The sequence below is a fragment of the Camelus dromedarius genome, chromosome 10 (genome assembly GCF_036321535.1).
Source record: "Camelus dromedarius isolate mCamDro1 chromosome 10, mCamDro1.pat, whole genome shotgun sequence".
NCBI classification, from domain to species: Eukaryota; Metazoa; Chordata; class Mammalia; order Artiodactyla; family Camelidae; genus Camelus; species Camelus dromedarius.
The window spans coordinates 78,537,830-78,559,021 of NC_087445.1; the positions used below are offsets into that span (position 1 = coordinate 78,537,830).

Below are 21,192 nucleotides of genomic sequence, written 5' to 3' on the forward strand. Positions count from 1 at the left end.
TGGTGGGTGAGTCTGGGCAGGGACAGGAGACAGAAGCAGGCTCAGCCGTCCGATCTGGGCCCGTGGGGGGCCCGTGTGGCAGGGACTGTTGCCAGCTTGTCCCACACCCCCACCCCTGGGAGCGTTTCTGGGAATTAACGAAGGGCCGTGGAGTCCCAGGGAAGCAGCTCTGCCACGTGGGCTTCGGGACCACAGCCGGGTGCCCCTACCCGGCTGACCGACTGTGGGAGCCCCGTGGGTACCTGGGGAGGAAGGACCCTGCCTGTGATGTAGACCAGGCGGGGGGTTAGGGGGGCTGTGTCCAGCCTCTTTCTCAGCTGGGTCAGTGTGTGAAGGGCTCCCAGGACCTCCACGCCAGGCACAAACCTGAGCGAGGCCCCTGGGTGGCTAGTTTCCGAAACCCTGCACACCGGACCTAAGCCCCCTGCACAGTCCCCCGCAGGAGAGGGCTGGCGAGGACACTGCGGGGAGGCCCTGCGTGCCCCAGCCTGGCTGACATCTGCGCACCCCCGGCCCACACGAAGACTGGCCTATGGCCAGAGAAGAGGAGGCGTGTCCCTGAACCGCCCCCCAGGGCCCAGAGCCACAGGGAGAGTCTCACTCACTTCTTTGAACCTGCCCTCCTGGTGGAGCCGGTGGATGTGTGCCAGCAGGGGGCTCCGGTCTGCATCCTGCAGCTGGAAAATGCTGACCAGCGGCTCCACAAGACTTGGGGGGCTTTCGGCGAGGACCCTGACCGCACGGGCCTGCAGTTGCTTCAGCCCCGGGCTTCCCTGGAAATCCCAGACCCAGCTTCAAGGGAGGCAGTGGCCTATGGCCAGGATCACGGGGCCGGATGTAGGCAGGGGCTTGGTGCCTGATCAGGCCTGGCCCGGGACGGCCAGCACCTGCAGCCCAGGGCCTGCGGGTGGACCCTGAGGGCGGGCAGGGCCTGGAGGGCTAGGTCGCAGGCAAGGGGGCCAAGGTCGGCCCAGCACATGGTTGTCAGGAGATGCCCACTGTGGGCATGCTCCCGGGCTGCAGAGACCCAGTCAGGAGGACGCGAAGCCCACTGTGCCGAGAGGCAGACCGGGTAGGAAGGGACGTGCCTTTGCACCAGGCCGGGGGCCACAGACGAGGCTCACCTGGGCCGGCCTGGGACGCGGCCGGGTCTGCAGCCAGCGCTTCAGCTCACAGGCCACCCAGGCCTCCAGGGAGGGGCCCCTCCCCCGCCAACCCTGGCTGCCATCCAGCATGTCCAGGAGGCTGGTAAGCGGGTCATCCAGAGCAGCGAATCCCCTCCAGGCTTCCTCCCGGAGCTGTGGGGAGAGAGACCTTGTCACAAGCTCTTCCTCCTTGCATGGAAACACGCAAAGTGCAATCTCTCCAGCACTACCCTTCCCCGCCTTCTACACCGCCGAGATGGCCCATCAGCTGCACCCAGGCCGGACACAGGGACTGTCTAGGCTGATGGTCCCCCAGGGGCTAGGCCGGGCTTGGTCCGAAGCCGGACCCCGGCAGCGCTCCTCGCGTCCTGACCACCTGCGTGGTTCTCACAGGACACGGCACTGGTCCCTCAGGGACAGTAACACAGCAACAGAGCCCAGCAGGCAACAGGGAACAAAAAAGGGAGAGAAAATCCCAAACTAAAAATGCCTTTTGTTTCCTCTTCACCTCCTGCGCTGCCGGAGGTTTGGGCGGCATGTCAGAGCCAAGAAGGAACAGCTGTGCTCTCTGCCACACGTGTCCAGGGAACAGCGTGCATTCCACGACGGACTTTGCGGCAGCCGGCGTCCTCCGCGTGGCCACGTGAGCCTGGGCCCTGACGCTGCAGCCAGCCCGCTCCCCTCCACCGGCTTTAGCTGCGCAGGTGAATGCAGCTCCCTCGACCAGCCCAGGGCGGCAGGAGGCAGCAGGCTGTGAGCGGCAGCCCTCCCTCCCAAGGCCCCTCTGGAAGGGGCTGCCCTTGCTGTGGCCAAGGGAGCTCACCTGAGACAGCCTCAAACAGACCCTGAGGACAGCTGTCACCCCCCAGGATGGGCCGGCAAGGCCACCTGCACATCTCGGGGGCCTCGGGGCACCAGCAGGGGCTGCGGTTCCTACAGAGCCATGGGGCTTTGGCCCACATTGCCGGAGGAGGGGCAGTGCCACCACCAGATGGCTCCCCCCTTGCAGCAAGGGAGGGGGGAGGAAAGTTCTAGAAGGATGCTGCTCTGGCCTTGGTCCTGGCTTACAGGCATGTGGACCCCACCCTCAGCCTCCAGCACAGCGGCTCCTTGTTGCCCACAAGCCAGGTTCTCCATTTGGAAGGCAGGCTCCAGGAATCACTACAAACACTGTGTGGAGTTTCTTGGGGGCAGTCCGGCGGAGCCTTCGCCTGCCCGGCCCCTCGCCACCGGCAGAGCAGAGGATGTGCAGCCAGCCTCGGGCCAGGGTAGGGGCTGGAGAAAGACCCCTCCCCCAGCTCTGGGCCAAGTGCCCACTGACCAGTGCCCACAAAAGGCGGCTTTTCCCAAGGAGCCACAATCCCTCCTGTGACCAAGGTGACAGGCAGCTGGGTCTGGGTGTGTTGCAGGAAGGAGAGAAGAATGCCCAAGAGGACCCCTCGAGGCCACACAGACCCTTTCCCAGTGGGGTAGTCCCCAAGCCCCAGACCTGTTCCACGCAGGGCTTGCTGTTTCCCTTGGGGGCGTCCAGCCCCTCCACAGAGGGGCTCTCCCGTGGTGGCCAGCAGAAGCCTGGGAAGGGCACAGGGAGGAAGTGGGCATGTCCTTCTGAGATGACCACTGACTTGCTGGCCCTGCAGCTGAGGGCCGGCTCTGCCCCTTCCCCTGAGAAGCTCCGAAGAGCAGCTCAGGGGGGTCCTGATGGTGCAGCTTTTGGGCCCCAGGAAGCTGGACGTGACTCCTCTGTGGCCCCGAGGCGGCCAGGCTTCCTGTCCTGCTGCTGCTGGGAGCATCTCGGACCTCGGCCCACAGTGCCCAGTGCCAAGGGGTCTGGGGTGGAGAGATGCACCTCTACACCCCAAGCATAAATGGCCCTGCACCTTCCCCGGGACCACCGTGGAGGTGACATTCGCTCTGCCTAGGTGCCAAGGCAGGTGGAGCCCTGCACAAGCCACACCCCCATGGGGGTCCACAGGCCCAGCTCCTGGCTGCGTCACCGCTGAGGACCCAGGTGCCTCCTTGATCCTCCCTGGCGTCTTCCCCAGAAAGTGCAGACCTTCCAGCAGCCCATGTGACCTCCCCAGGGTCCTGCTGACAAAGCCTGGGTCACAGGGCCCCGGCGCCCAGCAACGAGAGCGATGAAGAGGTGGTCATCAGGGGGCCACAGACCCCTCTGCCCTCGGCCCCATGGCCCTTCTCAACTCTTTGCATGCCGATAGCTTCTGGGGCCCAGGCCAGCCTGGAGCTCTCACCTGGGAGCATTCCCCATGTCTGGAGCCCCAGGTGTCACCTGTGTCCTGTCTGTGTGAGCCTTCCCCGCACAAATGCCTCCACTGTGCTCAGCCCACAGGTCAAAGGACTGCGTGGCTGGTGTCTCGGTCTGTGAGCCAGAATGTGGGCCATGGCCACACACCGGATGGCCTCCCCCAGGACGCTCAAGGGCAGACATCCACTCGGCTTCAGCGTGACTTTGAAGCCTCTGCACTGTGGCAACTTGGCGTGATTACCAAAAATGAAATGCAGACTTTCCCCTGGAGCATTTGGGCGAACTCAGGAAACCTGGCAACTCTTCGTCCACAAAGACCCAAGGAGGGAAGGAGGTCTGTGAGGAATGAGGCACGGTGAGGGTCCCCAGGTCGCATGGGGGTGCTGATACAAGGCGGGCAGGAGCCCCCAGGCGGTGTCGTGGGGAGGGGGTGAGCCGCTCTGCTGGGGAGGGTGACTGGGCACCTGTCTGCTGGCCTGGACTCTGGGAACAAAAGCAAAGCCCCTCCTGAGCACGGCCCCACACAGCACATGGGCTTGGATTTACTTCAGTGTGTGCTCCAGAGAGTCCGTCCTGGCGACACCCCGGGGACCTGGCCCTTGGCCACCAGGGGAGAAAGCTTCGCTGAGATGAGCTCACAGTGAGACACCGCGGGACACACGAGGAACAGCGCACCATGAGTGGGAACCACGGGCAGGGTGATTAGAGCGCTGAGAATAAGGGGCAACAGGGCATCGGTTTGGGAACAAAAGTAGAAAATAAGTGCGCCTACAATTATGAAAGAAAAGAACCATCGGAACTAAGCGAAGAACAAGACGCAGCGGCCCCGCGCGGTGGCGGGGCTCCTCCTGCCTCGCCCGGTCCCGGGGCAGGCCTCACACACAAGGGTCCTGAGACCCCGGCGCCCCAGGGACTTAAGTCTGGGCCCTGTGTCCCCACGTCCCCCCTCCCATGCAGCTCTTGTCCTTGGCCTGGTGGTCTCGACGTCCACATAGATGATCCTGTGGACCCCCGGCTCTAAGACCCCGTTGACCCCCCTCCCCCTCCCGCCTCCCCCTGGCTGGGCCCTGGGCAGCAGCCGCTCCCCCGACTCCGTTGGGTCCCCATTCCTGGCTCACACTCCGGGGGTGAACTGACTGTCCCTGGCGCCCTCCCTGACTTCCGCGGGCTTGGTGCTCGCAGTCCTTGGCCTTGGGCCAGAGCCCCAGGGGGCCTGTTATTAACGCTGTTCGGGCTCAGTGGGGCTGGGGCGCGCCCAGGAACGAGCACGTCTAACAAGCTCCCAGGGGTGCAGTGCCGGGGCCCCACTCTGGGGAGCACTGTTCTGCCCCACCTCCACCTCCTGCTTCTCCCACCCCCCCAATCCGGGGGGCTCTCAGACCCCCCCGGCTCTCCTCCCTCATCTACCTGCCTCCTGTCTGTTCCCTCCGCCCTGGCTCCTGCCGTCAGTGCCCTAACCTGCAGTTTCTGCTCTGTCTTAAAGAGAGGACCACAGACCCCCATCGGCTCACTTCTTTCCTCACGTGGCAAACCCCCAAAGAGCTCTCCAAAACCAGCCCCCAGGCCCCTGTCCTGTCCGGTCCCTGAGACCTCCAGGGGCACCGCTGACCTTCAGGGCACCCTGCTCCCACACAACTGCCCTCCTGGCCCCCAGGACACCCTGGGTCGTCCACACCCTCACCCTCGGGGCTCAGGCCACACACACATCTCCAGTCTGTCCAGCGCCCCTCTGCACCCTCCGAGCCCGTCCCACGTGCCTGCCCCACCACCTCATGGTCACTGCACAGACTCCCCCGACCGTAGCTCTGCTTCTGGGCCCTAGGGTATCACCCGTATCCAAGCTTGGACACGGGGCAGCATAGTTCCTGTCTGATCACTGGAGCCCAGGACCAGCCCTGGTGAGCAAACTGTGTCCCCTCCAGGCGGAAGCTTTCAGAGACAACCGACCGCCAAGTGTAGTGGACTCGGGGAGAACCACCAACAAGCCTGCTGCAGGCAACCCAAAATAAAAACACCTGGACCAGGCTCCTTCACGCCGGAAACAAGCAGCGCAGACGTAAGGCGTACCGCTGTGTGTCTTTGGAGATGAGTAGCTTGCTGGTCAAAGGGGACACAAGGAAAATCAGAAAACAGAGAAGGACAGTGGAACCCAACACGTGAAGACAAACGGAGCTTAGCGGGGACCGACGGCGTGAAATGCAGCAGCAGAAATGGAGACAGACGGCAGAATGGCGGCTTGGGCACAGACAAACCATGGCGCTGATCGCACACCCCATCAGCTGCCGGCCCGGGAAGGGGCAAGAGCAGGAGACTGTGAGGAGCCTCAGGGCGACAAGGTGATGACACGGAGGCGGGAGCGCCCGGAGAAATAAATCCAGAAATGGAGGCTCCGAACGCGCCACAACCAGCAGGGAAACCCAGTCTTCACCAAGGTGTCCCCCTCACACCCCGGCCACCAGCACGACAGATGGAGCCCGTGGCTCCTGTCTTCGGTGAACTGTTTGGAGAATGGGGTGGGGGGGGTGCTCTGAGGCTGGTTCACCAGGGAGGATGCGCAGGGCAGAAAAGTCACAAGTCCTCCCTCCAGGCCCCACGACAGGCAAGGCTCCTGCTGGCAGGCTTAAGCTCAAAGCCATGGGGTCCACAACTGCACACTTAAACAGCTCTTGGCTTACAGTATATACAGAAAATGGAGTTTTACTCAGCCATAAAAAATAATGAAATGGGGGGGTATAGCTCAGTGGTAGACTGCATGCTCAGCATCCACCAGGTCCTGAGTTCAATCCCCAGTACCTCCATTTGAAAAAAAAGAATGAAATAATGCCTTTTGCAGTAACCCATGGACTCAGAGATGATCATACTAAGTGAAGAAAATCAGGCCGAGGAAGGCAAGTGTCATATATTACTTACATGTGGAATATTAAGAAAAAGATGCAAATGACTCTACAAAACAGAAACACACTCACAAATATAGACAACAAACGATGGTTACCACGGGGATGCTCTGGGGGGAGGGACAAGCCAGGAGTTTGGGCTTAGTGGGGCCCACCGCTGTACATAAAACAGATAAACAACAAGGTCCTACTGTACAGCCCAGGAAACTGTATTCAGTGTCTTGTAATAGCCTCTAATGGAAAAGGATCTGAAAAAGAATATATCTATACGTATGTGTGTAACTGAATCACTTTGCTGTACACCTGAAACTGACACAACATTGTAAATCAGCTATAGTTCAATTTTTTTTAACATTTTTTATTGATTTATAATCATTTTACAATGTTGTGTCAAATTCCAGTCTTCAGCACAATTTTTCAGTTATTCATGGACATATACACACTCATTGTCACATTTTTTTCTCTGTGAGTTACCATAACATTTTGTGTATATTTCCCTGTGCTATACAGTGTAGTCTATTCTACAATTTTGAAATCCCAGTCTATCCCTTCCCACCCTCCACCCCTCTGGCAACCACAAGTCTGTGTTCTCTGTCTGTGAGTCTATTTCTGTCCTGTATTTATGCTTTGTTTTTGTTTGTTTGTTTGTGTTTGTTTTTGTTTTTTAGATTCCACATATGAGCGATCTCATATGGTACTTTTCTTTCTCTTTCTGGCTTACTTCACTTAGAATGACAGTCTCCAGGGACACCCATGTTGCTGCAAATGGCATTATGTTGTCGGTTTTTATGGCTGAATAGTATTCCATTGTATAAATATACCACATCTTTATCCAGTCACCTGTTGATGGACATTTAGGCTGTTTCCATGTTTTGGCTATTGTAAATAGTGCTGCTATGAACATTGGGGTGCAGGTGTCATCCTGAAGTAGGGTTCCTTCTGGATACAAGCCCAGGAGTGGGATTCCTGGGTCATATGGTAAGTCTATTCCTAGTCTTTTGAGGAATCTCCACACTGTTTTCCATAGTGGCTGCACCAAACTGCATTCCCACCAGCAGTGTAGGAGGGTTCCCCTTTCTCCACAGCCTCTCCAGCATTTGTCATTTGTGGATTTTTGAATGACGGCCATTCTGACTGGTGTGAGGTGATACCTCATTGTAGTTTTGATTTGCATTTCTCTGATAATTAGTGATATTGAGCATTTTTTCATGTGCTTTTTGATCATTTGTATGTCTTCCTTGGAGAATTGCTTGTTTAGGTCTTCTGCCCATTTTTGGATTGGGTTGTTTATTTTTTTCTTATTGAGTCGTATGAACTGCTTATATATTCTGGAGATCAAGCCTTTGTCGGTTTCACTTGCAAAAATTTTCTCCCATTCCGTAGGTTTTCTTCTTGTTTTATTTCTGGTTTCCTTTGCTGTGCAGAAGCTTGTAAGTTCATTAGGTCCCATTTGTTTATTCTTGCTTTTATTTCTTCTAGGAGAAAATTTTTTAAATGTATGTCAGATAATGTTTTGCCTATGTTTTCCTCTAGGAGGTTTATTGTATCTTGTCTTATGTTTAAGTCTTTGATCCATTTTGAGTTTAATTTTGTGTATGGTGTGAGGGAGTGTTCTAGCTTCATTGATTTACATGCTGCTGTCCAGTTTTCCCAACACCATTTGCTGAAGAGACTGTCTTTATTCCATTGTATATTCTTGCCTCCTTTGTCGAAGATGAGTTGACCAAAAGTTTGTGGGTTCATTTCTGGGCGCTCTGTTCTGTTCCATTGGTCCATATGTCTGTTTTTGTACCAATACCATGCTGTCTTGATGACTGTAGCTCTACAGTATTGTCTGAAGTCTGGGAGAGTTATTCCTCCAGCCTCTTTCTTTCTCTTCAGTAATGCTTTGGCAATTCTAGGTCTTTGATGGTTCCATATGAATTTTATTATGATTTGTTCTAGTTCTGTGAAATATGTCCTGGGTAATTGGATAGGGATTGCATTAAATCTGTAGATTGCCTTGGGCAGTGTGACCATTTTGACAATATTGATTCTTCCAATCCAGGAGGATGGGGTATCTTTCCATTTTTTAAAGTCTTCTTTAATTTCCCTCATCAATGGTTTATAGTTTTCTGGGTATAATTCTTTCACCTCCTTGGCTAGATTTATTCCCAGGTATTTTATTACTTTGGGTGCTATTTTAAAGGGGATTGTTTCTTTACTTTCTTTTTCTGTTGATTCATCATTAGTGTAAAGAAATGCAACTGATTTTTGAACGTTAATCTTGTAACCTGCTACCTTGCTGAATTCTTCGATCAGCTCTAGTAGTTTTTGTGTGGACCTTTTAGGGTCTTCTATATATAGTAACATGTCATCAGCATATAGTGACACTTTTACCCCTTCTTTTCCAATGTGGATCCCTTTTATTTCTCTCTCTTGCCTGATTGCTGTGTCTAGGACTTCCAGGACTATGTTGAATAGGAGTGGTGATAGTGGGCATCCTTGTCTTGTCCCAGATTTTAGTGGGAAGCTTTTGAGTTTTTCACCGTTGAGTACTATGCTGGCTGTAGGTTATAGTTCAATTTTAAAAAAATAATAAAATAAAATAAAACATAAACCCCTTCAGAAAATGAAGCTTTTGGCTTTTGTAAAAACTTCGGATTTCTCCAGCTGACAGGCGGAGATGGCTGCTCGCAGGCCTGAGTGCGGTGACCAACGCCACGCAGCTCGGACGGGCAAAGAGCCCAGACCTGCCCCTCCGCACAGAGAAGTCGGCTGCCTGTCTCCCAGGTGTTGCTCCCTCTGCACCATGAAGAGGTGTGGGAGCCTTTCCAGCTCCCAGGCTCCTCCCTGGGCCAGCCCACAGCCCTTCCTGGAGCTCCCTGCTCTGGACACTGCCCAGAGAGCCTGCCCTGGTCTAGGCTCTCTGCCCGCCCTTGGCGGGCAGCAGGAGGCAAGGCTGGCACCAGAGGGTGGGGCCTTGTCCCTCCAGCCACTTGCGGGCCTGTGGCCTGGGCAGCAGGGACTCTGGGTCCTCCCCTGGAGCCAGGAGAGCCACTGCCTTCTGCTGCCTCTAGGGAGTAAAGTGCAGGGAAGGATCGACGGGGGGTCAGGGAGTGCTTTTCCCGCCCCAGAGGCCAAGGCGAAGAGGCCCTCCTAGCACAGGCCATGGTGGGAAATGGTTTTGGGGGGGCAGGACCCCCAAGTGGCAGTGGGGGACCATGGCAGCCTCCCCGCCAGGGCTGGCTCGTCCTGCTGGACCACACACCTCCCGCCACCATCCAGACAGGTGGTCCTGCCACCCTCCCTGGGAGAGGAGGCTGCTGGCAAGGCCTGCCAGGCGCTCTGCTGTGCGGCAGCTGGTGCTGAGTGCAGGCCCTTCTCTCCTGCTCTGAGCTCAGGGGCCTGTGTCTCCCAGCACCTCGCTGGCCTCGCCCCAGGGCTCCCACCCCCGTGTGTCCCCGAGAACATTCAGACGAGGCAGCCCACAGAGACTGGCGGTCAGGTGCCCACACCCCATGTGCTCACCTGCCGCAGCTCCCGCGTGGACCACAGCATCTGCAGGGACTGCAGGAACAGGAGAGGGTCCTGGCCTGGGGGGACAAGACAGAGGCCGTAGGAGGGGCTGAGGGGCAGGCTGGGGCCACAGCAGAGCCCACTGGCCCCACCTCGGCCAAGGCCCAGCGCTCCCACGGATGCTGCCCAGTGCCCACAGCCTCTCATGCCCTCTGTGGCCAGAGCTCCCCGCTGCCCCTTCCCCAGGGCCCGTGGCCCAGCCATCCAGCACTGCTCCATCCTGCAGTGCCCACAGGGGTGGGCTTCCACCCACAGCTCAGGGAGCCCCAGCCTCACTTTTCAGCCGCGGTGCGAACAGGACACCAGGGCTGAGCCCGCAGTACCGACTGGGACCCGCGAGGGCTGGCCAAGTCCATCAAGGCATCCCCAGGGTGGTACACCGCCCCCACCCTCATCCACCACCCACCACGTCTCCCCTCTAGTCCCTGGCGAGCCCCATGCAGGCTGGCTGCTCCCCAAAGCTCCCCGCGCAAAAGCGAGACCACTGCTCTCTTCAGCCCCTGCCCCGCCGCAGAAGGGGGCACGGAGTCATGGAGTGGGCGCTGCCTTGGCCCGGTGCTGGCCAGGGACCCTGCTGGGACCCGAGCACAGGGGAGGTCGGGGTCACCCTCACATTGGAAAAGGCCTGGCCAGGTCCAAGGTCAGTGCCATAGAGGGCTAGCTGGCCTGGAAAGGCCCCTGCTGCCTGCTCTTGGCTTGGGAAAGGAAGCTGCTTCCGAGGCCAGGGGCCGGGGGACCCAGCCCCGAGTCACCCACGGCCACCAGCGCCCCCTGGCTGCCTCGCAGGGCCTGCCCCGCCCCGCCCCACGCCGCCCCGCGCCGCCCCGCGCCGTATCCCTCAGGGCCCTCCCAGCAGGGCTCTCGGCACTGCCCTCCCTGCCGTCCCACCGCCTCTCCGGGCCCCGGCAGCCTCAGCAGCACCTCGCCGGCCCCGCCCTCAACTCAGCACCAGCGCAGCGCAGACCCCGCCCCCCCTCGCTGTGCAACGCAGACCCCGCCCCCCCTCGCTGTGCAAGATCCGCCGCAGAGGCCCAGGTGCCGCCCACTGTGACCTTCCCAGCCTCACTGAGAAATTAGACAAAACTGATCCTTCCTCCAAGAACCGGCAGGGGCCGCTGCTCAGAGCCCGGGGAGGCAGGAGAGAAAGCAGCCCTGACCCCAACCCAGGAGGTGGGAGAGGCCCCTGGCACTTAGTCCTGGGCTGCCAGGCCCCCAGCCACCCTACTACATGGTGGAGGTCAAGGCCAGGGGTCAGAACCACAGCCATGTTTCCCCACATGGTGGGGGTCAGGGTCAGGGGTCAGAGTCAGGACCTGACTGTCAGCCCCCACGATGGGGGAGGGGAGGTCACTAACAGACTCTCCAGGTCAGATCTGGGGTTTCAGGAGCCCCGGTGGCTTCGCCTGCAAATCTACCCAAGAATCGGGGAGAAAATAACCCACTGGCCCCTGCAGGAGGCCAGACACAGAGGGAAAGGCCAGGAGACCTGAACCAGGGTCTGGAGTGCAGCCCACTGGGGACACAGGCTCAGGGACCCAGGCAGGACACCAGTGGTGACACCCTCACCGTCCGCCACAGGAGGGTCCGTCCAGAAGCCAAGGCTGGTGGGACAACTGAAGATTGTTAGTGAAATAAAGGAGGAGAGTCATGTGACTCTCTCGACGGATGCAGAACAAGCATCTCATAAAAGTAAATTCCATAAAAGCCATAATGTAAGAACTAATTCAGCAAACAAGGAAGAGCAGGAACTTCCTGAACCAGATAAAAGTGTCTGTAGAAAACCCTCGGCAAACATAGAACTTAAGGCTGAAGGCGCTCCCTCCCCTAGGACAGAAACCCCAGGAGGACGCCCGCTGCCCTTCCAGCGAGGCCCTGGGGGCCTCGCCGCTGACAGCAGCAAGAAAAGCAAAGGCAGAACGTAGAAAGGAACACACAGAACATCGCCACTCTGACGAGCAAACGCTGGTCGCTCTAGACAGCGGAATGTGATTCAGCACTGGAAAGACAGGCGCCACTGAGCCACGGAAAGACGTGGAGGAAACTTACATGCACATGAAGTGAGGGAAGCCCATCTGAAAAGGCTATAGACTGTGCGATGAGGAGCACATGACACTCTGGAAAAGGCAGAGCTAGGGGGTCAGTGAGAAGACTGGGGTCCGCCAAGGCCAATGTTAAGAAATCCCCTGTTCCCTCTATACAAGCAACAGACAGAGTGAATATTTTTAAGAAGTCAATTATAGTAGCATAAAAAAGTTCTTCAGGTCGGGTGAGGATAGCTCAGTGGTAGGGCATGTGCTTAGCATGCACAAGGTCCTGGGTTCAGTCCCCAGTCCCTCCGCTGACAACAACAACGAAATTTCTCGAGGTAAATCTAGAAAAAAAGTTCTTGCAAAAAAGCACAAACTGTTACTGAGAAAAAAATGAAAAGACCTAATTAAGGAAGGGACAAACCATCGACAATGCAAAGTTGTCAATTCTCCCCAAATCAATCGATAAATTCTATAATCCAAACAGCAGCAGTGTAGTGGGTGTGGGGTGCCGGGAAACCCCCACTCAACAATCACAGGGAGCCAGGCCAGGACCGTGGGGACTAAGGCTGACGGCGGCCCAGGGAGGCTGGACTGAGAGCCACAGCTGGGTCTGCGTGGGAGCGGGTGCACGGCCAGCGTGGCCCCAGGGTCGGGAAACTGCATACACCTACTGACAACACTGGGATGTCACCCCTGTCTCACACCCAGAAGAAAACCCACTGGGGGCTGTAGGTCTCACTGTGAAGGCAGACAGAACTTCTGAAGGAAACCTGGAGAAAACCCCATTGACCTTGGGACATGATTACATGAAGAATTCCTACCCACTTCCCCCCTCCCCCAGGGACATCCTGCAGGAGACCGGCTGAGGGAGGGTGGGCACAGGGTGGGGGGTCTGACGCTGGGGGGCCTTCTGTCCACAGGGTGGACATCAGCCCAGGACATCAGCTGTGGTCGCAGCACCCCGCCCCCCAGGCCCGGAACTGGGCCTCCCTGCTGTCCTGGGCCTGCTGGCAGGCGACTAAAGGGCAGGTCAGGGATGGCGGGGCAGGCGGCTTCTGGCCTGGCACCTGACACCGCCCCAGGAGCATGTGGGTAGGTGTAGGCGGAAAGCTGTGTGTCCAGAGGACACTGAGAAACTCAAGTTCAAACACCGAACTCCCACGGCCGCCCTGGGCTGCTGCTCCCCGCCCAGCACCGGCCTCACTGGCACCCCAGCAGCCCCCCCATGCGGGCTGGGAGGCTCAGGCTCCGACTGTGCGGGGCCAGGGCCCAGGGCTCAGTCGGGACCCCAGGCAGAGGCCCTGGAGGGCCGCCCTCCGGCCTGCGCGCTCTGTCCTCCAGCTCCCCAGGGCTCGGGCTGCCTCTAGGGGCACCCCTGAGGTGGCCGAGGGAGGGGGAGGGACTTGGGGACAGGAAGGGTGGGCAGACAGACACCATCTGGTACAAACCACCACCTAGCTGAGTCACCTTACTTTAGGAACGACGCATTCTAGGAGATTCCACTGCCAAGTTAACTTCTACAAAGACCCCTGTCACTTGCTATCATGAAACTGGTGGTGAGAAACAAAATAAAATGGGTGCTTTCTCCTGGGGAAATTGGGGGCAACAAATTCTTAGAAACTGGCTGGGGCGGCTCAGCTAGGCAGGGGACAGCTGGCCTCCTGCAGGGAGCCTGACACACATGGCCCCCACAAAGCCACCCAGAGCCCGGACCTCCCCTCGGTCTCCTTGAGTGACCCGTGACGCTTGGAGCTTGGACAGGCCAAGGCTCCTACAGCCCGCCTGAAATTCCACTCGGCACCAGCGGGAGACAGCACCAAACACACTGAGCCCGGCTGCCTCTCGGCAGGTGGCCCAACAGCCCGCAGTGGAGCCAGGAGCTGCAGTCATCCCAGTGTCCACGTCCACCAGCCCCAGGAACGTCCCTATCCCGGCCACCCCCCGGCAGCTGCTGGCAGGCAGCAGAACCGCCCACGAGCAGAGCAGAGGGACCCAGTGGGCCATCAGCCTGTCCAGGGGCTGCAGCGTGAGCCCCCACCCCTTCTGCAGGCCTGGCAGCACCTCCCAAAGGCCACCAGCCTCCCCCGCTGCCCACCACACGGCCCAGCACTGGCGCTAGTCCCCCGGGCCCCTCAGCCACATGCAGGCAGCCTCCTGCCTCCCCGGGAAGGGGGCACACGGCTCCTCTGGGGGGTGGGGGGGGCCGCACCATCTCCCCAGGGCCCGGTCTAGTGTCCACACACATCTGGGAGGGGCTGAGATGCACCAGTGGGCTCGGCCCTCCCCTAGAGGGGACACAGCAAGGACTGAGGTGCAGGTGAAGAGCTGGTGCCCCTCGGAGCCCCCATCCCGGCGGGCAGCGTGAGTCTGGCCTCACTGGGCCGTCTGCGGGTCATCTTGCTTCATCTAGCAAACCGCACACCCCAGAGACAGAGTGCGCCTGTCCTCAGCACAGGCGCCTGAGCATCATGGGAGAAGGAAAAAGACGGCATGGATCTGGGAAGGCAGAGGCAAGGGGTCATATCCTTGCTGCCTGGGGACATGACTGCACATCCGGAACGTCCCAGAGCAGTGGGAGGGCCCCCCACCAGCAACCCTGCCCACCCAGGTGGGCGCAGGGGACCGACACGCCACCTCCAGGTCTCACTGGCAAGTCAGAAAATCTGCTAGAAGACAAGAGTTTAGGGAGATGACAAACCTAGTTTGGAAAAGTAACAAAGAAAGTGCAAGATCTATTTTTAAAAGCAGGCCTAAGGGCAGAAGAACAAACAGAAAGGCAATGGCCCAAAGAGCCTGGATCACCTGTGAGGACCACAGATTCTGCAAGTCAGGAAGAAGGCTGGTCCTGCTCCTGGGCAAGGCCACTTCTACTGTCAGATGTGCCGCCATGGCCACCCTCACTCAAGGGCTGGAAGCAGACCCCACCCTGCAGGAGGGAGGGTGCGGGGAGGGGGTGTCTGGGGGAGGGTGCGGGGAGGGGTGTCTGGGGGAGGGTGCGGGGAGGGGTGTCTGGCACCCATGTGCCTCACACCACGACAAGGTGCCAGATGCTCCTTCTCCAACCATAAACAAAATGAAATCCAGTAAAAACACCAGTAGATTCTTGTAGAACCAAACAAGCTCATCCTGTCGTCTATATAGAAAATAAAAAGAAAGCTAAAAGTAGCAACGAAAGGTTTTTGCTCCTGTCAGATACTGAAACATACCAGCTTCATCGAGACATCGTGATGCGGGCACATGAACAGAGCAGGGAGCAGAGAGACCCCCAAACACGGGGGACTCAGCCCGGGACAGCGGGGCAGGGTGGACCTTCCCTCTAGAAATGTGATGAAGTTGGACCCATCCCTCGTATCTCAAGGCAAAATAAATTCCACTGGATAAAAGACTAAGAAAGACCACGGCTCACACCCTCACAGCACCCTGGGCGGAGGCCTTTCATTCACAGATGAAGATAAGCATTGGGCCACGACTATTGTTCTCAGGAAACAGAGAGGTTACATAACCGGCCCAAGGTCACACAGCGAGGAAGGTGTGGTGCAGAGTCGCCTGGGCTCACGGCCCCCATCGTGTCACGGCCAAGGCTAGTTCCACACCAACACCTGCCACCGGGTGGGCCAGGTGAGGGCCTTTGTTTGGGAAGCTGCTGGAGGTTCCGGGGTTCAGCACAGGCATATGAAGGGCCTGGAGGAGCGGAACCCGCTTCCTGGAGCTGTGGCCCCCTCCCCTCCCTCCCTGCTGAGAAATGATATAGTTCCATCCACCAGACTTCCCAGTTTCCCAAGGAAGGAGACCCCAGTGCTGCCCGGGGCCTGAAACCAGCTGGACTTCGAGGACATGGCTTCTCTAACTCCACTGCACTCACTGCTGCGAAGGCCTCAATTTCAGGAGATGATCTCTGAGCCCAGCTGACGACTCAGCTGGGAAATGTTTTCCTGGCTCCGGAGGGAGCGGACTGGGGGAACGTTGGGGAAAGGACAGTGGTCCTCACTGACCCATTCCTTGCCCTCTGGCCACCAGCAGCAGGACAGGCTGGGGAGGCTGACCCTCTGACGCTGGTGCCCTCTTGACGGTCAGAGCAAGCTGGCTGGGCCTTGGGCCTCCGGTGTCAGAGTGTGGGGGCTACAGAACAAGGACGGTCCTGCTTCTGGCAAGACCGGCAGAGGGGCAGAGGGGCAGAGGGGCCTGGGGCATTCTGGGGGTGCTAGCCAGACCCTGGTGAGATGCCCTCTCAGGAGGGCTGCCCTGGCCTGAGGTCTGTCCCAGAGGCCTTCCTAAGGGTGCCTTGTCAGCAAGTGGGCACCAGGGCAGGCCGGGGGCCGTGTCTGATCCTGGAGTTGCAACAGGGTGGTGGCAAGGGCCTGAAGACACTGCACGGTGGGGGCCTCAGCCGGGAAGGGCTCCCCTGAGTAGCGACCAGAAACAAGAGGGCAGCCTTGTGAAAAGGGGTGCCAGCCTGCAGCAGCCCCTCGGTCTGCATCATCAGGGTGGCTGCGGGGGTCTCTGCAGGGCGCCGTCCTTCCTGGCTGCACACCCTGTCAGCAGCCGAAGTGCCCAGGGATGGCTCCCCTTTGTCAGCTCCAGCGGGTGGGGGCTGAGGCCAAGAGGATCCTCCAGGGGAGGCCCTGCTCTGCCCACGCTCAGGCAGAGGCCTGTGTAGAGGTAGGGGCAGGCTCAGGAAGGTCTGACTCCCCACCCAGGGTGAGGCCTTGAGAGAGGGAGGGGTCCAGGCTGGGGCCTGAAGACACCACCTGCTACCCCCAGCCCCTGGGTCCCTGCTCCTGTCTCTGGCTGGCCTAGTGGCCAGAGCAGACCCCCCCCCATACGATGACCACGTTTGGGGGCCGCTGCGGAGCGTCTGGAGGCAGTGGGTGCCCAGCACAGGAGGGGCTGGGGCTCTGCTGATTGCATCTCACATCCTCCACCATCAAAGTGAAAATGCCCCTCTCCCTGGGACTCCGGAGCCAAGACAGGCCCCCACTTGGCTCAAGACCCAGGCCCATGCCCTGCACCATCCTCTAGGGGCTGGGGCTCCCGTGCTGGAAGCACCTGTCTGGGGATCCCGCTCTCCAGGCTCCTCCCAGCTCCCTCCCCTTCCTCTCTATTGGCGAGAGGAGAGGATGAACCGCCTTTGTGCCTTTGTGTCCAGCCCAGAGCTCCGGGGGCTGCAGACTTACTGTGCATGCAGCGCCAGGATTCAGAGAAAACCCCGCGTTCCCCCCAGGTCCATGCGCTAGCTCCCCCCACCCTTCAGTGTGGGCTCCAGCCTCCTCCCCAAGGAGTCCGTCCAGTCACAGCCCACCCTTGGGATCGGCCATCAAGCAAGTGGCCAGCAGGCGGTCCACTGCCACCTTCCCCATGCCCAGGGGCTGCTGGGACCTTACCCAGGGCAAAACTAGTGCCTGCCAGTGACCCTCAGGACAGGAAGGCCCCAGGAGCAGCTACCTGCGGGCTTGTGTCCACACCCAAGGCCACTCCACGTGTCCCAGGCCCACACAAGGCCATGTCACCAGACACCCCCACCTGGAGTCCCCACCCAGTGCACACATGCACCCCACACACATGCAACGCATCCCCTGCATGTACCCCAGGCCCAGCCCTGCCAAGTGCAGCCAGCTGAACCTGGGGCCCTGAGGGGCACAGACTCACCTGTGGGGATGGACTGAGCAGTGGGGTCACCAGTGGGGTCTCTGGTGGCAGGGTCACTAGCAGGGTCACAGGCAGGGTCTCCGGGGTCCATCCTTGGGGACAGGCCGCAGGCTGCTCAGGACCTGTGGAGAGGGACAGCAAGGCTGCAGCGGCCCACAGTGGGACAGACCCTGACGGGCAGTCACACAGGACCCACTTCTGTGCTCGAGGAGGTGTCAGGGGTTCCGGTGGCCTCGGTGTCCCCTGCTGGGCCCGGGGATGCTGGATGCTGACCTCAGAGGTGGACCCACCGCGAGGACCCAGGAGCGAGCCTGCAGAGGCACACCCAGCTCTAAATCAGCCCGGCCAGTGCCACCACTCCCAGGGGACCACCAGGCTTCCTGCAATCATGTATTTTATACAAGGCCCTTCCCCACATTTACAGAGATTACCCAGCGTTTCCTCCTTTGGTCTGTTTACAGGAGGCCTTATAAAGACTCCTGGACAAGCAGTTCTATTTGTACCACAGTAACACACATGGCGCCTCCGGCGTGGATCCTGAGACCCAGTACGGCCCCGAAGAGAGAACCCACAAGGCTCCTTCTTCCCAAGTCAGAGAACTTGAAGACAGAGCAAAAGAAATTATCCTGCCTAAAAAATGGGCACGGAGGGGAACTGAAGAAAAAATGACACACCGCTTCCCTGCTGGATTTCCTACGACACCATCACTAACGGGCCCTCCCTCAGCACGTTCAAACAAGCCTGGAAGTCAATCACTTGTTTCCAGAGGCGTTGCTTGCAAGCCTCTGCCCTCCTGTCTCAACCTGGACGGCTGCTCTCCCTCCTGGTGGCACGGCCGCCGCCCTGGGACCACCCCCCCCCCTTCTCTCCTGGTGCATCCTGCATTTCCTGACTTCAGTCTTCATCTTTCTCAGTTTCCCCCAGAGGAGCACATTCTCAAGGAGCTTCCTGAGAAGACCTGCAAGGGGGGAACACAGCCAGGCGTCGGTGGTCTGGGAACGTCCTCACTGTGCACTAAGCCTTGGCTGGAAGGCTGGCTGTGCCTGGGCTGTAGGTGAGAAGCCATCCCTCCATACATGACAATGGCGGTCCTTCTAGCTCATGCTGGTGCCAAGAGGTCTGAAGACGTAGGAGCTGGTCTCCTCCTGGGGGACCTTCCCCGACAGCATGCAGGGGTCAGGAGGACGGACAGGACAGGCCCCACCAGGCAGGCTCGTGTGCGTCAGTCCTGGGAAACGTCCTGGCCCCGTCCTCCGTCCTCTCCTCTTGTAACTGCCCTGACCAGGACGCTAGGCATCCTGGGAGAACCTCTAATTCTCTTGTCTTTCTTCTTCTGCACCTTTTGGGGAGAGCTCCTCAACTCTGTTTTGCAACCCTTTCGTTACTTACTCATTTCTGCTGTCGCCATTGTTTTAACACCTTTGTGGTGGTGTGGTTCCTGCACGGTAAGCCACATGTATTTCAGACGTGCCATCTGATGCGTCTCGACAGATGTGTTCACTCGTGAAACCACCCCACAACCCAGACAGCTGACATGTCCATCCCTGCCCAGGCCACACTTTAATCATGCCTGAGAGCTCAGTCCCCGCTCGCCCCGAGGACCTCGTGGCTTCCACCTGTTCGCTGTGTCGACACCCTCTCTTCTGTTTACACAGTCTGTTTCTTCCAAGAAGCTTTTTCCTCCAGAGTCTGGGGACTGTTGTTTATATCGGAGAGTATACAGGCCACTGATGGGCTGTGCTTCCGTGACCCCACCCACCTCTGGGCACCTCTGGCCTGGGGGAGGGTGACCCTTGGGCCCACCAGAGGGTCCCCAACATGCCCCGTGGGCCCCTCCCAGAGTGGGCCAGGAGCACTGCCCCTTTCTTCCTCTATCTTCCTCTCCTTCCCCCAGCAGTCTGGCTTCCCCCAGGCCCCAGCCCCGTGGGGCCAACACGGCCCGGCCGGCTGGCTCAATGCAGTCAACACTGTTATTTGCTGTTTCTGGAGCCCCTGACCCTTCACAGCACTTGCAGCAGACCCCCGTGGGGGTGCATCCCCAACACAGGGACAGGGACGGGGAGGGCAGGGTGGGGGCCAGGGCTCCAGCGGGGCACTCTTCTGTGTGTCCCACCAGAAAATGTGGGGCCAAGCACCCACTACCCATGAGACTGGGTTATTTAAATAACCCCAGACGGGGCTCCTCCCCTAGGACTTTCCAAGTCCCACTGCAGGCAGGACCCACAGACCACCCATCCGAGAGGGTCTCCTGCCTACAGCCCTGCTCCATTATCGCAGCTCAGCCAGGCCCTGGCCGCTGCACCTCGTGTGGCCTTCGGGACACCCTCCTTGAAGAGGCGGAGCCTGGTCACAAAGCCCAGCTTTGGGCTGGGGCTGGTCCTGCTGACCCCGAGTCAGGGCCCACGGGATGAGCCAAGGCTGGCAGGCCACCCACTGCCTCATAGTCAGGCTCCTTGCACATAAGCCTGAGCCCAGGACGAACTGCCACGGCCCCAACGGCCCTGCCCCGCAGCCGCGTACCTGGCTGGTCACCCAGGAAGGGGCAAACAGCCAAACGGCCCTTTTGTGGAAGGAGGTTTTGTTTCTAATCCGCTCAATTAGGGGGAAGTGAAGACAATCTCTCCCAAGATCTGCTGCGGGTGTGTTTCCACCTCCCTCTGCTGGGACCACCTTCCCCTCCCAGAGGCCAGCCCCAGGTCAGGGGGTTAGACACAGACCCCCCTTGGGAGAACTGAGGCCGTGGAAACTCAGCTCGACCCTCCCCAGGCAACCTGGTTCTGGCCCTGGGCCCGGGAATCCGAATCTGACAACAGGCAGCAGCGGCCGAGAAAGCACACAGCTGGCAAAGACCAAGGGCAAGTTCCCCCGATGGCTGACTTTTTAAACTGACCTCATTTTAAACTGAAAAGGATTTGCCTGGAGTGCAGTGGTCTCCAGCCGAATGGTGGTGCTGGGTTTGCAGCTCAGGGCCAGGTGGGCAGGCCTCCCCGGAGCCCCAGGGTGAGCAGCCCGCAGGTTTGGAACTTCCTTTAAATCAGAGTTACCAAGGCAACTCATTAACGTTGTGACTTTCTCTGAGAGGGGCCAAGCTGAGCTGCAGGACCAGACATCTGTCCCAAAGATCCCCGCTCCCACCCAGTGGCAAACCCACCCAGAGACAGACTCGGCCCCTGAGAAAGGGTGCCCAGGAGTCTCCAGAGAGATACACCATGCAGGCCAGACTGCCTCCCCCAAGGGCTGGCCCCAGTATCTAGCTGGGAGCTACCTGGGAGACTGTCTGGCCTTCCCACAGCCTCGCCTGACGCCTGCTGCAGGTGCTGCACGATCCAGGGCCCTCAGGTGTGCCTGCCCCACGACCCCCCCCCCCCCCCGGCTCCTGCCTGGCACACTGACTGAGCAGGAGAGCCCTGAGCCCAGAGTACAGGTGTCCCCAAGCCCCCTCCCCAAGTCAGGCCCTGAGGGGACCCAGCAGGGGAAGGAAGATACCTCAGCAGGTCACCCTCCCCAGGTCGTTGCCACCTGCAGACAGAGTGCCCCCCCAGCCTCAGGACCTCTCGTACAGCCCCGTCGGAGGAGGTCCAGCCTCGCGGGGCCGCACCCTGCTGGTGAGATGGGGCGGGGCATGTTCTTCAGGCCTGCTGTCCTTCCCCACG

The 21,192-nt window shown here is 59.2% G+C and overlaps 1 protein-coding gene across 5 annotated transcripts in view; it reads right to left on the reverse strand.

Moving 5' to 3' along the window:
- Positions 1 to 21,192, reverse strand: part of EXD3 (exonuclease 3'-5' domain containing 3) — a 74,103-nt gene that overhangs the window by 49,262 nt on the left and 3,649 nt on the right. For all 5 annotated transcript variants that reach the window (XM_064490809.1, XM_064490808.1, XM_031451031.2 and 2 more), the window contains exons 2-5: positions 17,540 to 17,661; positions 9,816 to 9,880; positions 1,125 to 1,298; positions 606 to 773 (exon numbers count right to left, since the gene is read on the reverse strand). In XM_064490809.1, coding sequence (XP_064346879.1) covers positions 606 to 773; positions 1,125 to 1,298; positions 9,816 to 9,880; positions 17,540 to 17,630 — 498 coding nt within the window. In that variant the 5' untranslated portion in view covers positions 17,631 to 17,661. The remainder of the gene's footprint in view (positions 1 to 605; positions 774 to 1,124; positions 1,299 to 9,815; positions 9,881 to 17,539; positions 17,662 to 21,192) is intronic.